The 17165-nt window shown below is 35.0% G+C and overlaps 1 protein-coding gene across 9 annotated transcripts in view; it reads right to left on the bottom strand.

Annotated features, from left to right (window-relative positions):
• Nucleotides 1–17165, bottom strand: part of kst (spectrin beta chain, non-erythrocytic 5 kst) — a 333164-nt gene that overhangs the window by 191554 nt on the left and 124445 nt on the right. For all 9 annotated transcript variants that reach the window (XM_089085798.1, XM_089085799.1, XM_089085797.1 and 6 more), the window contains exons 8-10: nucleotides 6140–6497; nucleotides 3670–3891; nucleotides 232–458 (exon numbers count right to left, since the gene is read on the bottom strand). In XM_089085798.1, the coding sequence (XP_088941924.1) occupies nucleotides 232–458; nucleotides 3670–3891; nucleotides 6140–6497 (807 nt within the window). The remainder of the gene's footprint in view (nucleotides 1–231; nucleotides 459–3669; nucleotides 3892–6139; nucleotides 6498–17165) is intronic.

The raw sequence follows: 17165 nt of genomic DNA, 5'->3' as shown, positions 1-17165 counted from the left end.
TTTTTGCTAAATCATAATTTATATTCTTTTTTTTTTTTTTTACAATCAACAGTGTCAATTTGGCAGCTCATCTGGTTTGAGGTAACCATTGGTGGCATCTCCAAAAAAAAATCACCAGAAAACTACAGTGAAATTCTTAAATTTCTGAGCCCTGTTCCACTTTTTGTCATTTTCTTTTCTACAGCCAAGAGTGCCAATTTGGCAACAGTGTCAGCTGATTTTAAGACTAACCTGTCGTAACCAGAGTTAAGCTCCTCCACTTTTGCTTGGAGAAGAGCTGCCTCTTTCTCGGCTATAGTTCCTGATTGATTTGTCTTCAGGTGAATTAGTGACATCTTATTAATCTTTTTGATAGCCTCACCAAGCGACACAATTTCTGACTCGAGAATATTATGTTTCTGCAGTAAATCTTCGACTGCCATCACATGTCGACCAACATCTTCTGATTTGAAATTATTCTGAAACGAAGTATTTAATATTCAATTACTGAAAACCTTTATAGACAGTATTATGGTGGGACAATTTAAATTTTGGGACTGTTAAAGACATTGCAAAATATATCAAGTTGGGAATGACACATAGAGAAAAGCTTTTACAGGAAAAGGGAGGGGGCGAGTGCTTTAAAATATTTTTACATTGCTTTTTTTCTTTTTTATTTGGCATGCGTTGTTGAATTGTTGTTTTTTGTAGCATATATGAATTATTTGCAAAACTGTACTCCCTGAAAAATTATATTTAGAATCAGAACACCACTCTTCCTTTTTTTATCATGTTGTATAAACTATTTCTCAACGAGGAGGCACTACATTGTTGTTCTTTATTATTCTTTTTGTTGGGCACAGAAAAAAAAACTTTAAGAATATAGCTATTTTTATATTTTACTTATCGTAATCCTAGTATTAACAAATTTCAAAATTTCCAACGATAAGTTCAATATTAAAAACAGTATCAATTTTCAGAATAACGTTCAATGAATATAACACGAAACGAAATTATAGGGTTAAAACAAAAGAACCCTGGCTCTAAACCAGAGGATTAGTACATTTCCTAAGAAAAGTAAAGGACTCCAAAATTTTCAAAGCCCCTTTGAACTTCTTAATATCCCATTCTCACTCATTTCTGTATAATTGTTGTTTAATTCTATAAGGGGATAGCAACGCATCTAAAATTAACCACAAGGTATGTATGCAACATATTTGCAGTCAATCTATTTATTCTGAACCGTTTTTGAACTTTCAAGATTTTTCAAATATTTTACTGCCAAATTTGACAGTTCGCGCACGAAAAGAATTTAGTCTCTTCTACATATCCCAACACAAAAAAGTCCCCAGAGGATTTCCCCCTGGAACAAAGGAAAATAGAGACTATCTTAATTCGTCCAAAGATGCTTAGAAAACTCCCAATTCCAATGTTGACCACATGGAATAAGGGATATTTTAAGAGTATTTTGAAGGAATACTAGGTTTTTAAAAAACCGACAAGTTCATTTCTTCATTCGTTTTTGCTCGTTATTTAATTCTTAAAAGGAATTCCCCCCCCCCCCTTTACTGGCCTATGTAGAGGTATGGCACTAAAAAATTTCACCCACTTTCATCTGACTTATGTCAACTTTGAGATTTTTTTTTTACATATATATAGACTGAAGAACACGTTGAAAAGGTTTCGGAAACATGCAGAAATATGAGGACTTCTCAGTTTTAGGGAGGTTTAGAACATTCTCGAAGTAAATATCTCAGCAGTTTAAATATTTGGGCTCACACGAATGAATTAGTCCGAAACTAATGAATTCACCATAGCCCTAGGCATGTCACAAAATCAAGTATTTCATAGAGAACAAAAACATAGTGTTTGGAATATGCTAAAACAGTCATCCAAATTATCCCTGTTAGTTACCAATCAGGAGCTGAGATGTGAAAAATCAACATTCAATCTTCGTATAAGTTGTGCAAGTCTTTGTTTTTCTTGAGATTTTCTTGGCAGGATTTCTTGGCTAAGGTCCTTGAACAATCCTCAAAAGACAGGACAATGTCAGTGCCAAATTCATCATTAAAGTCCAAATTTAGTAATTTCAGGAACTAACTCAAGGTAGTGCTTTCCGGCATCAACCGGCAAATTTCTGCCAACAGGGCTGATAAATGCTAATTTGAATACCTATTTTTTTCAAAAGTCTAAAAGTCATTCCAACCAAAACAAAAAAATACGTCGTGATGTCTTGACTAAGCAACGTTATTCACCGCTCCCTATCTTATGAAGCAGTGCTGCTTCTAGAAAATCGTTGTCTGTTAGAACGACAGCCCATACACCTAGCTGGTAATCCTCTAGTTACCAAGATTACCAGCACGAGATCATGTCTTAAATGACATTTTGTCAGAAAAAGATACACAAACATTGCATGAAAACCTTAAGGGGGGAGGGGGGGGTACAATGTACAAACACACAGATACAGCCTTATAGTATAACTATCTTGTTAAAGCAGCCCTTTTTCAGGGTTTCCGATCTAGTTTTTAGAATAATGTAAAGGCCATAGTAAGCATTCATGGGTGTATTTATTTAGGCGGAAAGGTGGTAAATATGAAAAAAAATAAAAATAAATAAACGACGAATCATATAAAAATGACAGAAATTGTGTGCTCAATCCCCTTTACTCTGGATAATTACCATAATTACCACGCTCACGACTATTACCACGATAATTACCACGCTCACGACTTTCTAGGCCTCCTCTTGAAAGTGATTCTATGTTTTCACAGAAAATTGGGGAAACGTAACTGCTAAAACTAGCCGAATATTTGCTTGTTTAAATTAACCCACTGTTCCAGAGTTTTGTTTAAATTCTTAAATCACATCATCAGTGCAGTGATCTTTATTACAGCAAGTCAAGCGTAATGGCAACGTTACCCAATTTAATCGTCGATACAACATTTTCACTTTTTATTCGAGGAACTCTCAAACGTAATTCTAGGAACATAGCACATTGCAGGGTAAGCGATAGGGGGATCAGAGGGGAGCAAACACCAATAAAATAGAGCCTTATTAAGAACCACAACTAAATTGTAGATTCAACCAAATAGGCTAAATTCTATTCTATTCAGAAAATAGGATACAAAGTTACGAAGGCCACAAAGTTACAATAGGCAACAAAGTTATGTGCGACTTTATCATACATAATTTGATAATTTACCCAGTGGCGGTTCTGGCTAACTTGCGCCAGGGGCAAAATTTTGATTAGCACCCTCACTTCCTGTCCGCAAGATTTTCAGGTCAAATTTCAGTAAAATTGTCATTTATTAACAAAATTATTGTCAATTTATAAATTAATTATTAATTTACATTTTAATTATTATTATCTTTATTTAATTACTATTATTATTTAATAGTTTTTATTTCTAAATTTATTTTCATTTTATTAATAAATTGATAATTGATTTTTAGCATGATTATCTTAATTGAAATTTTACGCCCCTAAAATTTCCGTGCCCGTGGTAATTGCCCCCCTGCCCTCCCTGGAACCTCCACTGAATTTACCTATATTGAAACCACGGAACATTTAATTGTCTTTTGATTAATGCGTTTAATTCGTTAATGCTTAGAGGTTAACATATTCTGACATTAGACAGTTCAAGCGTTAAGTTAGTCCTCGTTATACATAAAACTAAAGAAGAAGAATACCTCTAGTTCTTGAACGGAAAGGGAGACAATTTCAACCTCTCTGAGCAGCATCACTAAGTTGAAAGCGTGGCCAAGAGAAAGACGATGTTTCTCCAGAAGTGATAGCAATTCCTCCCAGCTCAGTAAAATGGATTTCTGTCTAGTTTTGATTCGCATAGCACCGTGGTAATTTTCTTTATCTAGTTCATCCGCCATTGCTATCAGGTCATGAAATCTCTCTTGCTAAAAAGCAAAAAAAAAATAATAATCAATTGCAGCAATCACGTATACAGTGAAAACACTTATGTGTTGCAGACATGAATTTCCAGTAATCTACAAAAATAACAGAGTGATTTTTTTTTACAAGTTCATCAGCCATTGCTGTCAGATCATCAAATCTCTCTTGCTATAAGAAATAAAAATAAAAAGTCAATTGTAGGAAGTCACGTACAATGTGGTGACATTACAATGTTGAGATGTATGTATGTCGTATGTGGACGTCTGTAAGATATCTGAAACTGATATATTAAATAGTTGAATCTCTTCCTTTTTGTAAAGGTATCAATTATAATATTGACTTTTATTAGTTTTAAACTTCGTCGCTTTTATGCTGATCATTTTATGTGTGACATATTTCGTTTTTATTCAGTTTTTAGAGTGTGTTTGTTGTTCCTTGTCGTTTCGTCTTTTTTTGTGTGTTTTTCTTCTTTAAGTAACATAAGAAGCAACATTGGCTCTATTAGAGCTTGTAATAGACTTTTTGGAATGAATATTATATGTCTATAAGATGTGACAATTTCTGGTAATGATTAATTTCGTGGGAATCTATGAAATTTGCTGACTGATTCCCTTTGTTAAGTTCTTTAGCCATTGCTATCATATCGTGAAATGTATTTCTAAAAAGTGAAAAAATCACATGCAATGTGGAGACATTATAGTGAGGAGATATCTATCCGAAGTAGAGAAAGCTTCATTTTAATTCATGAATTTGCAGAGCAAATTTTCGTCAAGTTCATCAGCCATAGCAAACATGTTATGAAACATAGTAAAATGTCAAAGGTATCAATTTCATGCTTTAAACTTATTTTCCTCTCTACCCGTTTCTCTTCTTTTTCAAACCTTTTTACAAGTTAAAACAAAGAGGATAAATATGGCTAATTCTGTTTACAGCGTGGACATAATATAAATTGGAAACATCTATGCATAAAATATTAGAATTAATTCTAATAAATTCGGAAATTAAACGACAATTTTGAAGTTAAAACTTCAAACTGCGAAAAAAATAAGAATTTTTTCTGGCAAAAAAAGAAACCATTGTTCAATCATTGGCCTTAATCATTAGTCAGCAAATCTGCAGCAATATAATATTTTTTTCTTGTGTTTAAATTTTTCCTTGGGGTTCTCAATAAGTTTTCATTGTTTAAAGCTAAAATTAAGGAAATATACTTTTTGGGTCCAGAAAATGGGTGAGAAGAGTCAATTGGAGGAGCAGTTTATGCCTTTGAAAATTATTAATAAATAGAAACTTGAAACGGACTTTTCACATTTTGAACTGGTCAACCCTTCCCTGTCACATATATCAACAATTGAGAGTAATGGAGGCCCACTTTTCGTAGGGGATCTTAAAACTCTCCTGGGGCCACTCCAGAAGATCTTAAATAGGCCTTCCAGAGTGAGTCGATGCGAAAAAGCATCGATAGGGTATCTTTACAGCCTCGAAGTGAGGAATTTGGGTGGTATCAATGGCTATTTTCTACATGAACATAAACCACCCTCCCTCTGACGCCCTATCTCTACTTGTACCGTCGTTTGCCAAGCCAATGCGGTAAAGACGCCAAAACATGATACGGTCAGATTAACTGCAAGAGGAGAAATACTGTACTGAGTAGTTGATTCCATTTGATTCCTCCATTTGAAATAGTCTGTCGAGGGATGTAATTTCCGAAAACCCGTTTGTAGACTGCCGTTAAAAGAAAGTTTAACACGTACAACTCTCGGGAGAAATCTTGCGTAAATGGCTGACTAGCGGCACATCAGGCCATAGGTTTACGGTCGTTTGGTGCCCAGACTTAGGTCCTTAAAACTCCGACCCTCTAAGAGTCCCCTATGCCCATCTGCTATCCCTATAAGGATCACATAGCCTATATGCCTATAATGGAAACTTCCTTGAATAATCTAACACATAGATTCTACTGCAATTTCCAATATTTCCTAATTAAAAAGTCACAGCTTCCCTTGGGAATGATTTAAGTTAGGTTCTATTTCGTCTCAGCGGCCAGATTTTACATATTTCTATGAAAAATATTTTTGTGTGGGAGAATTTTTTATCTCGTATCTCCCCTCCCCCCCCCCTGAAAGAAAAACTCAATCACCCCTCCAATGGTCACTTAAGCCAATGTGCACACACATGCTTATGATGCACAATAACATTGGATAATCCATATTGTAAATCTCTTTGCTATGAATGACAGCATATTTGTTATTCTCTTACCCGAGCAAGAATATCAGCACTGATAGCTTCATGTTTCTTGACCGTAGCTTCAACTTGATTCAAATTCGAGCCATATCGTGGATCCTTCAAGACAAGTATCATCTCTTTAACATATCCCTCTCGAAGAGACCCTTTCTTATCAAACTTTTGGGCCAATGTTTCAAGTTGCTCCTGCCTCAATAATTCGTCTTTCAGGGTGATTTCTCGTTTGTATTCGGATTTTTCAAGGATGTTCCACGCCTTTTCGACGCTGTGCGGTTCAAGTCCTTCTTGTGGCTGGTATGGAGGTCGCTGGAGGGAGCTTAGTTTTAAGTTGATGTTGAAATAAGTGGCTTCGATGTCGTTCATTTCTTGATACCTGTAAAAAAGTATCAGTAGAGGAAGAGATAGCTTTCAGTATTACACATTCATAGGCTTACAAGAATTTGCTCACTTGTACAAAATTTCTATTTTGCTTCATTATATTTTATCCTAACCCATGATCGAGCAGATTTAAACCTGATTTAATCTTAAAATCCTTGAAAAACTAACAAGAACATCTCTATATTTGCAGCATATACAGGGTACCCCACATAAAGTATAACAATTCAATATCGTAAAAACTACGGACCAAAGCGTATAATTCCTTTTTCTAATGCTAATATTCCATAGGGGGGCGGCATATCCAAACTTTCAAGGGTATTTGGGAAGTAGCTTCGAGATTTGAGATGACAAAACTCGCAAAGTGCTAAAAAAAAAAAACTTCTAGTGAATGCATTTGGAGGTAAAATGGTTTTCTTGTTTTAGTTGTTTTAATCTTTGGTAATTCTTTCCCATTCCCTTTTCTTAAACCCATTATAAAATATGATAGTTAAATAATATAAAACTAATGTTTGACTAATAGGGGACTCGCGTTTCCCTCCACGGGACAGGGAGTAAATTCAAAATTTTTATGATAACCACCTGTAAAACGTCAGAAAGACATATACAATCCACAAAGAAGAACTAACTCTTGTCTAGAGAATCTCATTTTGGCTACAGATGTTCTAAAAGCATCGCGTTACAAAGCATAAATTTTACGACAAAAAAAAACCAACAAAGAGCTTTTGAATTTTTCATTGTAGTTACAGCACCAAGGACAATGAAAACAAAATCTACTTTTTTGAATTGTTTAAGCGGAAATTTAAACAACCCAAAGCATCTTTAAAAAAATATCAAAAATGGGGGAATCAAATTTTAATGAAAAAGACCACCATAGACAGTTATGAAGTTTTGAGGGGCAGTTTGGAATAAGCTAAAAACACATGGCACCAAACAGTTTAGGATGCTATAGCTTTCCTTTGAAAACGTAATTGTCTTTGGGAACCAGCAGAGTGTTAATGTTTGAATTTGTATGGACAAAAAGTGGTTTCAAATTAAATTAATTAGTTTTGCTTAATAATTTCCATGGTTTAATATGGAAAGAAAACGTGGTAATTCCCCAAATACGTATGCGTTTTGCACGTATGCGTTTTCAGGCAAAAATTTGTTTATTTTGATGGGGTTGATGTTTTAAGAAGCAATGGCTTGAAAAAACATTTTTTTTTCAGCCACCCAAAATATTCAAAAGGCGCGTAACACCTTTTAAACTACTACCAACGTTTTGCCACTTCACCAAAAAGCTCAGCTCCCTCAACAATACCTCTGAACACAGTTAAAACATATTAGTTGAAACTGTAGCAGCATGTCATAAAATGAAATAAATATAAAATAAGTAAAATTGCAAATTGAAATAAATTGGCTAATTTAAATTGACGATTCTGTTTGTGGATGAAGCGCGATTTGACACTTCATCGACATGCTCAACTCTCTCAACAATACCTATGGACTCAGTTAAAACTTATCAGTTCAAGCTGTAACAGCATGTCATAAAATGAAATAGATATAAAAGAAATAAAGTTAGAAAATGAAATAATAAATCGACTAACCAGAATAGACAAGCTAAACATTAAAGCAAACATACTTTATCAGTTCCAGTCTCATTTAATTAATACCGCATCTGAACGAACAAGATAAGAAGGACTGTGTACGTTACTTAATGATCCGTTAACAAATTAAAATCAGTTTGCAAACAAGAACAATAAAAAAGCCTGTTCAAATACATTTTCAGATATAAAACGACGAGAAGAAATACTAAATCTGTTATTCCCTTCGCTTTATTTGAACATATACTTGAACTTTTACTTTCTGCACCTGAAACTAGGAGGCACAAAGAGTGTCTACAGTAAAAAGTGGGGAGTAATACTCCCCACTCATTTAATTTACCAGTCTCATTTAATTAATACCGCATCTGAACGAACAAGATAAGAAGGACTGTGTACGTTACTTAATGATCCGTTAACAAATTAAAATCAGTTTGCAAACAAGAACAATAAAAAAGCCTGTTCAAATACATTTTCAGATATAAAACGACGAGAAGAAATACTAAATCTGTTATTCCCTTCGCTTTATTTGAACATATACTTGAACTTTTACTTTCTGCACCTGAAACTAGGAGGCACAAAGAGTGTCTACAGTAAAAAGTGGGGAGTAATACTACAGGGGCTGTCTTACATGATGTGAACAATTAATTGAACAGATATAGAATTTTTAAAATCAACATTTTCCATTTTTTTTTCCCCACAATAAAGATCTTTGATCACCATTGAACTAGAAACAAAAATTTAAATATAAACAACACCTTCAGAACTTAGAATTCATTAAGGAATTTTTTGTAGAATGTTAAAATCTGTATAAGTTATTCTGAGCACGGTGATTAGCATTGTCCAAATAGATTAGGATAACACTGGTTTTGATAACACAATAGCACTACTTAAAAATTAGTTCAAATAAAAACTAATTGATTCGCATACAAAACAGACGCAGCAAAATTTAAAATATTCATTCAAAACTATGTTTTTTTTTTCTTGATTCCAGTAATGCACGAAATTTTAACTGATAATGCACACCAAGCAACAAAGGCAAAGTGGTACAACTTGCTATTAACTCAATTTCTTTTCATTCCTTAACTTGGTTAGACTGGGAAGGAATAATACCTTATTAAAACAAGAAAAGTCAATATTATTCCCAAATAAATCGTAGGAACTGAGGAATGAAGTGGGATGACACTTTCTTACAAGGCCGTACCCAGTTTTTTTTTTTTTTTTTGGGGGGGGGGGGTGTTCAAAGCATTTTTAGGGGGGGGGGGTTACACAAAAAAAAACTAAAAAAACGCATAAAAAAATTTGTTTATATCCATTTTTGTTATGTTTTTACGGGTCAAACAACCGGGGGGAGGGGGTTCAAACCCCCTACCCCCCCCCTGGGTACGGCCTTGATTTCTCAATAAAACAGGTTTCTTAGTCAATTTCAAGAGGACGCAAATTCTTTTGTGCGGTAAAACTGATTTACTCCTTGAAACGAAGAAGCAATATATATTAAAACCTTGACTTTTGTGCTACTTTGGAAGGAAAACTTCAGTAGGAGGGTCCAGTAATGTGTCTTCTAAAATGTTATTGGTAATTTGGCTCATTAAAAGCATCTTAAATTCGACTTTTTTTTTACAGAAAGGTATTTTAGCCTGAAAGGACTACCCCATGTTAAATTCCTGAGATATTGCCCTATTTCCTATTCGCTTATCTACTCGATTTAGCCAAAGATATATCGCAAGTCCATCTTGGATGCGACGACTAAGCAATGTAGACTGAATTCTCAACTACACAGACCTCAACGCTCGCAGAAGCGTTGGGCACCAAAGCACCTGCAAGTATATTGGTAGATAGAGCCATATTTATCGAGACGAGCTAAAAAGGCTCATGCCAAAATAGACTAAGAAGGCAAAACCAGCCCATGTACTAAAATTAAGCTCTGTCAGTAATTATTTTTAGTCTTTACGACAGTTGTATTTTTTGTTAGGGTTCTGAGATGACTCCATCTTCTCTTCAGCAAATGATGTTTGCCAAGAAGGCTTACAAATTGCTATTATTTTCTTTTTGTTTTATTGTGATGACTTTTATAAGCGTCTAGCGCTAGTAGACTTGGTTGCCACATTGAACCTTATTCTATTAGCAACTGAAATGACCCTGATAACCTTGTTCGGGTTAGTTACTTGCTCTAATATGCTCAATTTATTACTCAGAATCTGTGAGAGTTACGTTGTTTACATTCTGCACCACTTCACATTACTCAGCCTGTATAATTTCGTCTACGACATTCTCGGGCACCCCTATTTCCACAGGTTGGATTACGTGGTAATGATCTATCCTTTGTGGTGGAATTGTATTACCTTGCCTTTATTTTTAACGAGCATTTTCTTGACGATGCTCATCGTCGCCATGCTTTGAGGGAGAGGCAATCTACTTGCCAACTCGGTAAAGTCATTGCTCATTAAATATCTTTTTTGTTCTTTTTTCGTACTAATATTTTTGTATTGTCTCTTGTTTGTAATTCTAGATTTCACAGTCTACGTCATCTTAAAGTAGCGTATTATGATTCCTTGCACTTTTTACATAAATTACCTCGTTATGCTAGTTCTACTGAGATGTTGTTATTTTTCACTGGTTTACGTTTCATAAGCTCCATGCGGCCTCCCGTGTATCCATGCCTAGAAGATTTTTCGATAGTGAAAAATATCACTTTTTCCGACAGTGAGTTCGTAGCTGGGTTATACGCTTTAAATTTAAGATCGTCAATCACAAGTCATCAGAATAAGCTCTACGAGCCTGACGATGCTCTACGAGCCTCGCTCTACGATTGACGATGATTAAGCTTTTACCATAACGGGTTCTTTCTTTTACTTTTCTTTTTTTGTTTTATACAGTCTATTTTGACTGGATTAAAGTATTGCACGGCATTACATATCCTGAACTGGAAATTTAATGCACATAGTCAACCAGTTACATATGTTCAACGTCGTAGTAAAGTTCAATATTCCAAAGTAAATCATGGTTGCAGCTGTAGCTGCAACCTAGCAAAGAGCAAACCACAGCACATAGTAACCAAAATTTAAAAAAACGCGCATTGAAAAAAACTGCCTAGCAAAAAACATCGTCTTCTGACACTGACTGAAAAGAAATGTGACAAGTGACTGAAAAGAAATGTATGGTGGTTTCGAAACAAAATCTCCAACCCCTCTAAAATGGCGTCAGATTAAAATGAAAAGGGTACCATGGGAATCAGCAAGGTCGAAAACCTTACACAGAGAAATTACAGTCCCCTTCCTTGAACAACAAGGAAAATCACTTTTTTGCGTCGGTAGCACTGATCTGTCTCCGGTTTTTTTTCGACAGGCTTAGCGGGCTACCAGAACATCATAGAGAGATGCTTGATGGCTAATTCAAAAGTTATTTTGTCATATATACGTGCTTTTTGTAAATTCCGCCATCTGTAATTGCCACATGGCACTAAAATGGAACTTTTTGTGCCATTTCTCAAGGGGTGGCTCTAGCAGGCTACCAGAATATCGTAGACAGATCTTTTATAGCTCATATAAAGATATTCCTCACATCTACGTCCTTCATATAAATTCAACCATACGCAAGTTCCAAATGGCACTAAAAACGGCACTTTTGGTGCCGTGTTTCAAGTGGAAAAGCTGGGGCTATTGGGCTAGCAGAACTTATAACAGTTATGCTTAATGGTTCATTTGAAAGCTATTACTCATATATACGTGCTTTTTTTTATCCATTTTACCATTCGTAAGTGCGATATAGCACTGAAAACAACAATTTTGGTGCCACTTCTTATGTGAAGCACAAAACAAGTACTATTGTAGTAGTTATGTTCCAGAACCCTTAAATGAAGGTTTGCGAGAACCCCTCCCGGATACTCCCCCCCCCAGCCCTCGTGTGTAATTCGTCTGCTCATCAGTAAGCTACTGAAACATTAGCAGGCTACCACACCATCGTAGATAGATGTTTAATGGCTCAATTAAAAGATATTGCTTATATTTACTAGGTTTTTAAAAATTCTGCCATCTATCAGATTTCATAGATTTCAACATTAACTAGTTTCTGGGGAGAACTTGCAATGAACTCTTTGTCATGTTTGAAGCATTAGCTGCAACCTAATAAAGAGCGAATTACAGTCCATAGTAACTAAAAGTTAAAAAACTTTAAAACGGTCTTTTTTCTTCTTTTTTCCAAGCCTAGCGAGTTAGTAGAACTTCATAGAGAAATACTAAACAGCTCATTCAAAAGCTATTTCTCATATGTGCGTGGTTTATATAAATTCCGCCATCTGCAAGTGCCATATGACATCGACAATGCCATTTTTTATGCCGTTTCTCGAGGGATAGGGCTAGCGGGCTACCAGAACATCTTAGATAGATTTTTGATAGCTCATATAAAAATATTGCTCATATCTACGTTCTTCCTATAAATTCAACCATCTGCAAGTTTCAAAGGACACTTAAAACGGCACTCTTGGTGCCATGTCTCAAGTGGAAAAGCTGGGGCTAGTGGAACTTTTTAGAGTGATGTTTAACGGCTCATTTGAAAACTTTTGCTCATATCTACGTGCTTTCTATCAATTCTACCATTCGTAAGTGAGATATAGAACTGAAAACAACATTTTTGGTGTCACTTCTTAAGTAGAGAATCTTGGAAGCATAAAACGGTATCATTGTAGGTTTCAACTGGTATCAACGGTATCAACCGGAGGTTTGCAAGAACACCTCCCGATGTTTATCAGTTCTACCATCCGTAAGTGTCATATAGCACTAAAAACAACACTTTTGATGTCACATCTTAAGTAGAAAAGTTTGGAAGTATAAAACGATATCATCATTGTAATAATTAAGTTCCAAAACCCTTAACCGGAGGTTTGCAAGAACACCTCCCGTATGTTCTTCCTCCAAGCCCCCTTAATAAGCTACGCAATTAAGGTACAAACACGAATATATCAAATTAGATTGTTAGAGGCATGATTCTGTTGGTACAGCGTTCGACTTCGAATTAGAGTGGCTTGCGTTCGACTCGTGCTTCTTTTTTTTCAATCACGGTTTTTTCCCTTTTATACGATCATTTTAAGATAAGTTCACTGTTTTTGTAAATGTGATGCACTCATTTTTCAACGCACGTCCCAGAAAGGTGTTAGGTCAAGCATTTTGATTCACAATGTAATAGAGTTTATCCAGTCCATGGTCTGCAACGACATTCTGAGTAAATCACTTAATCCATACCCCAACGAGTGGCATAATTTTGTCAAAATCCTGTGGGGGGGGGGGTTAACATTGAAGCCGATTTTCCTAAATCAAGTAAAAATGACAGATAAAACCGAAAAACGAGCCGTATAGTAACAAAAATAGTAAAGATGTACTAAATAAAAATGACTCTGGGAAGGGGCGGGGTTTAACTGGGGTCTGGAGAAAAACTGAGGTCTATGAGGGGAAGTTGCCTCCTCTGTTCCAAAGCAAATTACGGCCCAGGCCCCAACCCCCAGCCGCTTAGTGGTTGGAGAAGTGTAGACAGATGGTTCTGGAACCACTCAAAGTTGTATATTAAAATAAGGATTACTTAATATTATACTTACTTATTCAAATTATTTACTTGAAAATAATTTCAACTTGAAAATTCCTCTCTCCATACGTAAGATTGTGCATCCAAAGAGGAGGAAAGACAAATGAAAATAGTTCTCTAGGAGAATTCAGGTGATTCTTCCCAAAAATTTTTAAATGAAAACAGACTTAGTTTATAATACTATATATCGCACCTACACAAAAAATGATATTTTTTTTTAATTTCCATTCATTCCTGAGTAATGAGTGGCTTTTTATTTAGGGACAGGTCAATTAAATCCCTAAACCTAAAGGCACATTTCTATTGAGCAAGCAAAATATTCCACAAGTATGTCGATACACAAACCTGTCCGCTCAGTTAACCTTTTGTGTCAGAGCTACTCACCTGGAGCTACTTTCTTAAGTGCTGCTAAATATAATTTTTTTAAATAATGAATGAAAGATTTTTTTTTTTCTTTTTTTATTTTTTTTTTTTTTTACAAAAGAAACGACAATATGTCTTGATTTTTTTTTTTTCACTCTAAACTTATTTTGTCCTTCAATTCTTGTAGCTTATACTGCTTCTTAGTTCAGCTCCTTAATAAGGGTTGGGGTGGCTGATCTCCCCTAATTTGGAGGTGATTAGAAACTATATAAAAAATATGTTTTCAACTAAACTAAGGAACATTAAAAGTTAAAACGAACAGAAATTATTCCGTATAAATAAAAGAGGTCATAGCAGTGTTTTTTTCTAAATTAAATTTTAATTAAAAACGAGCGTAGATTAATTTAAAAAAAAGAAAATTTTTCCGAGGGAAGTAAAGAGCGAAGTTGAAACTTAAAACGAACAAAAATTATTACTTCACAGGCTATACATATATCAATGAAACTAATGCAAACAAATCAACAGGTGATGTTTCCCTATGTTTTTAGGATTACAGAAAACTAGCACCTTACTGAAAACACAAAACAATATAGGAGTCTTGGTACGGTAAAAGTAAACCTTTTAAGGACACTTTTAACATTATAAGAGTAAAGCATTTTTAGATTGTTGCTTTAGTTATTTTTTCGTTTAATTTGGCATCACTTTTGCACAATGAGCTCAGTTCAATGATTGACTGTCGTTTTGGATCTGAAAAGGACATTTCATGATTATTTTGTAGACAAGTTCGAAGGGTCACTACAGACTCGCATTAGAATTTGAATCACAACTTAAAATTCTCACTTTTATAGAGAGAAATAACTGGATTTCCAGAGTTCATATTACGGTTGATATGTTCTTCATTTCGAGTAATACTAGGTGAGACCAAGATGTTACCTGATAAATCAATCCATTATTTTATATGCTGTGCAATGACCTTAAACTTATTAATTTTATGCCTGGGTTTTTAAGAAAATTTTAATTGCATACTGAAAGTTGCTGATATCACAGCTCCTGTAGGACTATGAAAAGTGCTATAGATTAGCTTGCTGGTGTGACGCTACTTATTTACTTTCGACTCCTAAATTAATATTCTTGTTTTTTATGCTTGGCTTTTGTGTTTTCAGTAAAGCGCAAGTTTTCTGTAATCCTAAAAACATAGGGAAATATCACCAGTTGGTTTATTTGCATTAGTTTTATTGATATATGTTAGATTAATTAAAAAAAAACTTTCCGAAAAAAGTTTTTCAAAGAAAAGTAAAGACCATTCTCATATTTTTTCGTTTCAAGCTTGATTTGCATATTCAATTTAAGTTTCACTCGTTTTAAGATTTATTTATTCATTTACATTAGTATATATTGTATGTTAGTTTGCATTGATTCTTTATTTAATTTATGTTTGTTTTGAGGTTCATTTATACTTCAATAGAAAAATATATTTTTCGTTTTAAGCTTGATTTGCATATTCAATTTAAGCATTACTCGCTTTAAGATTTATTCATTCATTTATATTATTGCTTGTTATATTTTTTTGCTATGATTGTTTATTTAATTTATGTTCGTTTTGGGTTTCATTTATTCTTTAATAGTAATTTCTGTTCGTTTTGATTTTGAATTTTAACAGGGATTTGTATCTGCTGATCTTAAGTTTAAAATGGCCTTTACTTTTCTTTGAAAAACTTCTTTTTCGGAAAGTTTTTTTTTAATTAATTTTTGTTCGTGTTTGATTGCAAAAAGTTTCAAGTTTCTCAAAATACCTTATTTTAAAATCAAACTTTTTTTCTTCTAAATCAAATGTTTATCGAAGTATCAAAACTAGTATCAAAGTAACAATATTAAAGTAAAAAATGTGTTTGAGTCCACCTCGGAGTTTTTATTATCTGATGTTTGAACTATTTTTAACAAAATGGCTATCTCAAAATTGTTATCGGATCAGTTTGGGGAAAAAGGGCGTGTGGGGCTAATTGCCCTTTGATCTCTTTTGACTCTTTAAAAGTGAGCAAGAACTTTCCATTTTCAATCAAATGAGCTCTCTGAAGTTTATACGAGCATCCCTTCTATAGGAACCATATACGCACCCAGGGCATAACTTCGAACGCCTATCCCCGGGCCCTGGGGGGTTTTGTCGATCCCGAAGTTTCAATATCTGATGTTTGAAATTATTTTTAACAAAATGGCCGCCTCAAAATTTTTATCAGGTGGGCTTGGGGAAGAAAAAAGGCGTGGAGGGGGGAGGGGCTAGTTGCCCTCTGATCTCTTTTGACTCTGAAAAAATTAACTAGAACTTTTAATTTCAAATCTAATGAGCCCTCTCTGAGGTTTATACGAGCATCCCTTTCCTAAGAACCATATACGGCCCCAAGATATAACTTACAAAGCCTGTCCCCTGGGCCCAGGGAGGGGGATTGTGTCGATACCAGAGTTTTGTTATCTGACCTTTGAACTATTTTTTTAAATGGCTATCTCAAAATTTTTATCGGATGGGTTTGCGGAAAAAAGAGCATGGGTGTGGGGCATGTTGCACTCTGATCTGTTTCGAATCGTAAAAATTTAACCAGAATTTGCAATTTCAATTCAAATAAGCCCTCTGGATTTTATACGAGCATCCCTTCCATGAGAACCCAATATGCCACTAGGGCATAGCTTGAAATGCCTGACCCCCGGCCCTGGGGGGTTGTGTCAACATCAGAGTTGTGTTATCCAATCTTTGAATTACTTTTAAAAAATTGGCTACCTCAAAATTTTTAGCAGATGCATTTGGGGGAAAAGAGGCGTTGGAGGGATAGTTGCCCTCTGATCTCTTTTGACTCTTAAAAACTGAACTAGAACTTTCAATTTCAAATGAAATAATCCCTCTCTGAAGATTATACGAGCATCCCTTCCATAACAACCATATATGCTCCCAGGGCGTAACTTACAACGCCTACCCCGGGCCCTGAAGGATTGTGTCGACCTCGGAGTTTTCGTTATATGATATTTTCGAAAACTCGTATAAGCTCTTTGAAGTTTATACAAGCACCCCTTCCATAAGAACCATATATGCCCCGGGGCATAACTTACAACACCTGCCCCAGGGCCCTGGGGGGTTGTTTTGACACCTGTTTTTTGTTATC

This window comes from Artemia sp. Qi Xiang Cuo, chromosome 3 (assembly GCF_049724085.1).
Source record: "Artemia sp. Qi Xiang Cuo chromosome 3, ASM4972408v1, whole genome shotgun sequence".
NCBI lineage: Eukaryota > Metazoa > Arthropoda > Branchiopoda > Anostraca > Artemiidae > Artemia > Artemia sp. Qi Xiang Cuo.
This window is presented reverse-complemented; position numbering and strand designations above follow the sequence as displayed.